At 52.6% G+C, this 6,854-nt stretch overlaps 1 protein-coding gene across 1 annotated transcript in view; it reads right to left on the reverse strand.

Moving 5' to 3' along the window:
- Positions 1-1,853: 1,853 nt before the first annotated feature.
- LOC145351998 (serine protease FAM111A-like) overlaps positions 1,854-6,854 on the reverse strand; it is a 16,077-nt gene continuing 11,076 nt past the window's right edge. Inside the window, exon 2 of the mRNA XM_080201854.1 lies at positions 1,854-4,420. Within this exon, the coding sequence (XP_080057980.1) occupies positions 2,848-4,338 (1,491 nt within the window). The 5' untranslated portion in view covers positions 4,339-4,420 and the 3' untranslated portion in view covers positions 1,854-2,847. The remainder of the gene's footprint in view (positions 4,421-6,854) is intronic.

Consider the following 6,854-nt stretch of genomic DNA (forward strand, 5'->3'; position numbering starts at 1 on the left):
GGTTGAATAAATTCAGGTTGTTTTCACTGGAAAAACGGAGATTGATCCGATATCGGTCTACAGAATGATGAGAGGCACACATAGGGTGGATAGTCAGAGGCTTTTTCCCAGGGTGGAAGTGTCAATTACAAAGGGGGCACAGATTCAAGCTGAGAGGGGGAAAGTTTAAGGCAAATGTGCGGAGGATGTTTTTCACACAGAGAGTGGTGGCTGCCTGGAATGTGCTGTCAGAAGGGATGGTGCAACATTAGTAACATTTAAGAGGCATCTGGGTGGATACGTGAATAGAGGGGGAATAGAAGGATATGGACCGAGTAAGGGCAAAAGATCCTTTTAGCCAGAGCATCATTTTAAAACATTTTAATATTTTAAAACAAAATTTCAGAGTCAGGTTAAAACTGAAGCATACATTTATTTTGAATGGGATGGAATTTAACACATTCATTACTTTTTACATAACATTAATAATATTAACTTCATAGCTTGGGTTCGCCCCCACTGGGAGTCACTGTGCACGGTTCCGGTCTCCGTATCACACTGGGAGTCACTGTGCACAGTTCCGGTCTCCGTATCACACTGGGAGTCACTGTGCACAGTTCCGGTCTCCGTATCACACTGGGAGTCACTGTGCACGGTTCCGGTCTCCGTATCACACTGGGAGTCACTGTGCACAGTTCAGGGCTCTGTATCACACTGGGAGTCACTGTGCACAGTTCCGGTCTCTGTATCACACTGGGAGTCACTGTGCACTGTTCAGGGCTCTGTATCACACTGGGAGTCACTGTGCACAGTTCCAGTCTCCGTATCACACTGGGAGTCACTGTGCACAGTTCCGGTCTCAGTATCACACTGGGAGTCACTGTGCACAGTTCCGGTCTCCGTATCACACTGGGAGTCACTGTGCATAGTTCCAGTCTCCGTATCACACTGGGAGTCACTGTGCACGGTTCCGGTCTCCGTATCACACTGGGAGTCACTGTGCATAGTTCCAGTCTCCGTATCACACTGGGAGTCACTGTGCACAGTTCCAGTCTCCGTATCACACTGGGAGTCACTGTGCACAGTTCCGGTCTCCGTATCACACTGGGAGTCACTGTGCACAGTTCCGGTCTCCGTATCACACTGGGAGTCACTGTGCACAGTTCCCGTCTCCGTATCACACTGGGAGTCACTGTGCATAGTTCCGGTCTCCGTATCACACTGGGAGTCACTGTGCACAGTTCCGGTCTCCGGATCGCACTGGGAGTCACTGTGCATAGTTCCGGTCTCCGTATCACACTGGGAGTCACTGTGCACAGTTCCGGTCTCCGTATCACACTGGGAGTCACTGTGCACAGTTCCAGTCTCCGTATCACACTGGGAGTCACTGTGCACAGTTCCGGTCTCCGTATCACACTGGGAGTCACTGTGCACAGTTCCGGTCTCCGTATCGCACTGGGAGTCACTGTGCACAGTTCCGGTCTCCGTATCACACTGGGAGTCACTGTGCACGGTTCCGGTCTCCGTACCACACTGGGAGTCACTGTGCACAGTTCCGGTCTCCGTATCACACTGGGAGTCACTGTGCACAGTTCCGGTCTCCGTATCACACTGGGAGTCACTGTGCACAGTTCCAGTCTCCGTATCACACTGGGAGTCACTGTGCACAGTTCCGGTCTCCGTATCACACTGGGAGTCACTGTGCACAGTTCCAGTCTCCGTATCACACTGGGAGTCACTGTGCACAGTTCCAGTCTCCGTATCGCACTGGGAGTCACTGTGCACAGTTCAGTCTCTGTATCACACTGGGAGTCACCGTGCACAGTTCCAGTCTCCGTATCGCACTGGGAGTCACTGTGCACAGTTCAGTCTCTGTATCACACTGGGAGTCACTGTGCACAGTTCCGGTCTCCGTATCACACTGGGAGTCACTGTGCACAGTTCCGGTCTCCGTATCACACTGGGAGTCACTGTGCACAGTTCCAGTCTCCCTGTCGGAGTCGCTGTGCACAGTTTTACAGAATAATTTAGGAAACATTTCTACCTGTTAGATGCATGTCCAATTGGTGCACCATCACCATAACCTGACATGATGGTGGGGCAGGATCCGAGGGCTGAACGGCTTCCTGTCCTCATGTTGTCGACATTGAGAAGGGACATTGACCTCCTGGAGTGATGTGGAAAGGGGAGGTGAGAGCCTGTTTGGCTGCCCTGAGTGTCCTGTCTTTGGGGCAGAGGTGACTGGGGAGGGGTGATCTGGCCCAGATGTTGAAAATGAGGGAAGGATTCGATTGGGCAGATGTGGAGGTGTTTGTGAGTGGGACCGGAACCGGGAGGGCGTGGGGAAGGGGTGGGGGGTCATAAATACAGTCCAGTGTAGGAGAAACAGTTTCACCCAGAGCATGGAGAGAACGCACTCCCACAGCTGAGGGCAAACAGCGCCTGTGTGGGGGAAAAGCTGGAGATACACGTGAGGGGGAGAGGGATAGGAGGAGGTTCTGTTGGGGTGAGGTGAGGGAGTAGGAAAGGAGGCTTGCCTGGAGAGTGGGGAGCAGATGGACCGACACACTATTGAGGGACAGGTCTCTGCTTGTCACTTCCCCATGTGTTTGAAATAAGGCAGATCCACCTGACCTCTGAATATCAGTCCACATTGTCAAATCAGGGTAAATAGTTTTTAACCAAGAGCTTTAGTTCAGCTCTTTGAGTGCTTTACCCCTCCCCGAGATCGAATTATTCAGGCTCTGTGATGCACTCTCCGGGATTTCTCGCTGCTCTTGAGGTTTTGGTGGTTTCCTCTCCCTCTTCCCTCCCCAGTTTCACCCCCTCACTCTCTCCTGCCTCCCGGTTGTCCCCCCCCCCAGGTTTTTACATAATGGTGCAGTTTTTCTTCTGGGGGTTGTTGCTGAACAGCAGCTGGTAGAGGGGACGGTTGGAGAGGTGAATGTGGAAGGCAATAGCCTGGATGGTGGTACCAAACTCGACCATCCGCTCCTGGTACTGGTAACTGCCAGTGTGCAGGCCTACCAGCCCACCATAGTGACTGATGACCGGGGAACCAGAAACGGCGGGGTCGTGGAGGAACTCGGTGTCGTAGGGCACTCGCTCGGGCCTGGGCTGCCGGGAGAAGGTGCATCCGGAGAATGCCTGGAAGCTTTGTCGGCCGGCCAGGTCATCCCCGTCCTCGGGGCTCAGGGGGGCCAGCATGAGGGCCTCGGTGAATTGGCGTCCCACAGTGTAAACCACACCTTGGGGGATGGGCTTGGTGGCAAAGGAAGCCAGACCGGGCCTCAGCTCGGAGCCTCGGCCCTCGGGCACCTCCAGGGCCAGGATGACGTAGTCCAGCTCCGGGGAGGAGGCCTTGAGGCCGCCGGTGGCCACCTTCCACTGGGTCTCACCGCTGGTACGGAAGGTGAAGCTGATACTGGCCGCTTCGCTCACCACTGCCCCCCAGTGGCTCTCGGGAACCCCCTCCCCCACCATCATCTTGATGGCGTGGTGGCAGGTCAGCACGTGACCCCTGGCCAGGAGGAAGCAGGAGGCGCTGCCCTCGTTCCCGGGCCGATTCCAGCGCAGGGTGCCCACCGCCTCGTTCATGCCCATGGGCAGTTTGGCCACGTGACTGGGCAGCCGGTTGGGCGCTGGGCCGCCGGTCAGCTCCTCAAACTCCTTCTGGGCCCCCTCCCAGGGCCCGCCGCCCCCCAGCTGCCCTTTCAGGTACTGGTCCAGCTCCTGGGCCAGCTGGTAGAGGCCGGGCTTCGTCCCGGGGAGGGGGGCCTGGTCCCCGGCCCCCGCCCCCTCAGGCCCCAGTTCGAAAGGCCCGGCTGGCAGCTGCTTGGCGACCAAGCTCAGGGGGAAGGCCTGTCGACTCTTTCGCTCCACCAGCTGCCATCCCTCGCCGCACACCTCAGGCAGGAACCTGCCATCCTTGCCCAGTGCCTCGCCCACTGTCTCCTCTCCCAAGGCGAAGACGCAGAGGTCCACCCCGACCTCAGGCTCCTTCAGGATTGGCCTCTCCCCGGGAGCGGGGCCGACAGTGAATGTCACGCACTCCTGTCCTCCAGCAGAGTCCTGTCGGCCCTGGGAGCCCCCACTCGCTGCAAATGATACCTCCAGGTGGGCCTTCTCTGGCAGGCCCCTGCAGGGCATCCCCACATTGAGGGCCCCTCGGAGCTGCTCCCGTTCCACCAGCTGCACCGTCCTTCCCTCGTTTTTCTTCTCCTCCTCGGCGAAGACACTGGACGAGTCCCTCAGGGCGGAGATCAGAGACTGCTGGGAACTCCCCCTGGCCGCGTGCTTCTCCCCCTTGGAGCCTCCAAAGGCAAACGTGAATTCCTTCTCAGCCTCCACTGTCGCCATGGTGACTGCTCTGCAGGATCAGTCAGATGTTTCTTGCCAAGATGTTTGGATTTGTAACGCACCAGGACAGCTGAATATTCACCTACAGAGAAAACAAATCATCCAGCTAAAAACCAGAAAACTCCAACAATACTCCGAAATCTCAACATCATCCAGGACAAAAGCACCGCTCTGAAATTCAACATTTCTAATTAGAAGCATAGTCTCTAAACCCAAAATCCAGTCTCTAAATCCAAAACCCAATCTCTAAATCCAAAACCCAATCTTTAAATCCAAAACCCAATCTCTAAATCCGAATCCCAATCTCTAAATCCGAAACCCAATCTCTAACTCCGAAACCCAATCTCTAACTCCGAAACCCAATCTCTAAATCCGAAACCCAATCTCTAAATCCGAAACCCAATCTCTAAATCCGAATCCCAATCTCTAAATCCGAAACCCAATCTCTAACTCCGAAACCCAATCTCTAAATCCGAAACCCAATCTCTAACTCCGAAACCCAATCTCTAACTCCGAAACCCAATCTCTAAATCCGAAACCCAATCTCTAACTTCGAAACCCAATCTCTAAATCCAAAACCCAATCTTTAAATCCAAAACCCAATCTCTAAATCCGAAACCCAATCTCTAACTCCGAAACCCAATCTCTAACTCCAAAACCCAATCTCTAACTCCGAAACCCAATTTCTAACTCCGAAACCCAATTTCTAACTCCAAAACCCAATCTCTAAATCCAAAACCCAATCTCTAAATCCAAAACCCAATCTCTAACTCCGAAACCCAATCTCTAACTCCAAAACCCAATCTCTAACTCCGAAACCCAATCTCTAAATCCAAAACCCAATCTCTAACTCCGAAACCCAATCTCTAAATCCAAAACCCAATCTCTAACTCCGAAACCCAATCTCTAACTCCAAAACCCAATCTCTAACTCCGAAACCCAATTTCTAACTCCAAAACCCAATCTCTAAATCCAAAACCCAATCTCTAAATCCGAAACCCAGTCTCTAAATCCGAAACCCAATCTCTAACTCCGAAACCCAATCTCTAAATCCAAAACCCAATCTCTAACTCCGAAACCCAATTTCTAACTCCAAAACCCAATCTCTAAATCCAAAACCCAATCTCTAAATCCGAAACCCAGTCTCTAAATCCGAAACCCAATCTCTGAATTCAAAACCCAATCTCTAAATGAAGAACGCAATTTCTTACTTAAGGGGTGGCACAGTGGCACTGTGGTTAGCACTGCTGCCTCACAGTGACAGGGACCCGGGTTCAATTCCAGCTTCCGGTGGCTGTCTGTGGACTTTGCATGTTCTCTGTGTCTGGGTGGGGTGTGCAGGTTCGATTGATTGGCCATTGTAAATTTAGACTTTATTTATTTACTAGTGTCACAAGTAGGTTCACATTAACTCTGCAGTGAGGTCACTGTGAAACTCCCCTCATCGCTACAATCCAGCACCTGTTCGGGTACACTGAGGGAGAATTTAGCATAGCCACTGCAGCTAACCGGCACGTCTTTGGACTGTGGGAGGAAACCAGAGCACCAGAGGAAACCCTCGCAGACACAGGGAGAATGTGCAGACTCCACACAGACAGTGACCCGAGCTGGGAATTGAACCCAAGTCCTTGGTACTGTGAGGCAGCAGTGCTAACCACTGTGCCACCATCTCCTTACTGTCCAAAGATGTGCAGGTTAGGTGGATTGGCCGTGACAAATTGCCCCTTAGTGTCCAGAGAAGTGCAGGTTAGGTGAATTGGCCATGCTAAATTACCCCTCAGTCTGTGTGTTTGTGTGTGTATGCGACTGAGTGTGTGTGTGTGTGTGTGTGTGTGTGTGTGTGTGTATAAGAACATAAGAACATAAGAAATAGGAGCAGGAGTAGGCCATCTAGCCCTTCGAGCCTGCCCCGCCATTCAATAAGATCATGGCTGATCTGTTGTGGCTCAGTTCCACTTTCCCGCCCTCTCCCCATAACCCTTAATCCCCTCTCTTATCAAGAACCCATCAACCCGCTTCTTAAAAATATTTAGCGAGGCAGCCTCCACCACTTCAACGGGCAGAGAATTCCAGAGATTCACCACCCTTTGAGTGAAGAAGTTCCTCCTCAACTCCGTTCTAAACCGCCTCCCCTTTATCTTGAGGCTGTGCCCCCTAGTCCTACTGTCTTTTTTGAGCGGGAAGAGTCTCTCCACCTCTATCCTATCCATCCCATTCATCATCTTATACGTCTCAATGAGATCTCCCCTCATTCTTCTAAACTCTAACGAGTACAAGCCTAGTTTATTCAGCCTCTCCTCATAGCTCAATCCCCTCAACTCCGGTATCAGCCTAGTAAACCTCCTCTGCACTCCCTCCAGGGCCAAAATATCCTTGCGCAGGTGCGGCGCCCAAAACTGCACACAGTACTCCAGCTGCGGCCTCACCAATGCCCTATACAGCTGCAGCAAGACCTCCCTACTTTTATATTCAATCCCCCTCGCTATGAAGGCCAGCATCCCATTCGCCTTCCTGAC

Source organism: Carcharhinus amblyrhynchos, chromosome 13 (assembly GCF_965287045.1).
Source record: "Carcharhinus amblyrhynchos chromosome 13, sCarAmb.v2.hapA, whole genome shotgun sequence".
Lineage (NCBI taxonomy): Eukaryota > Metazoa > Chordata > Chondrichthyes > Carcharhiniformes > Carcharhinidae > Carcharhinus > Carcharhinus amblyrhynchos.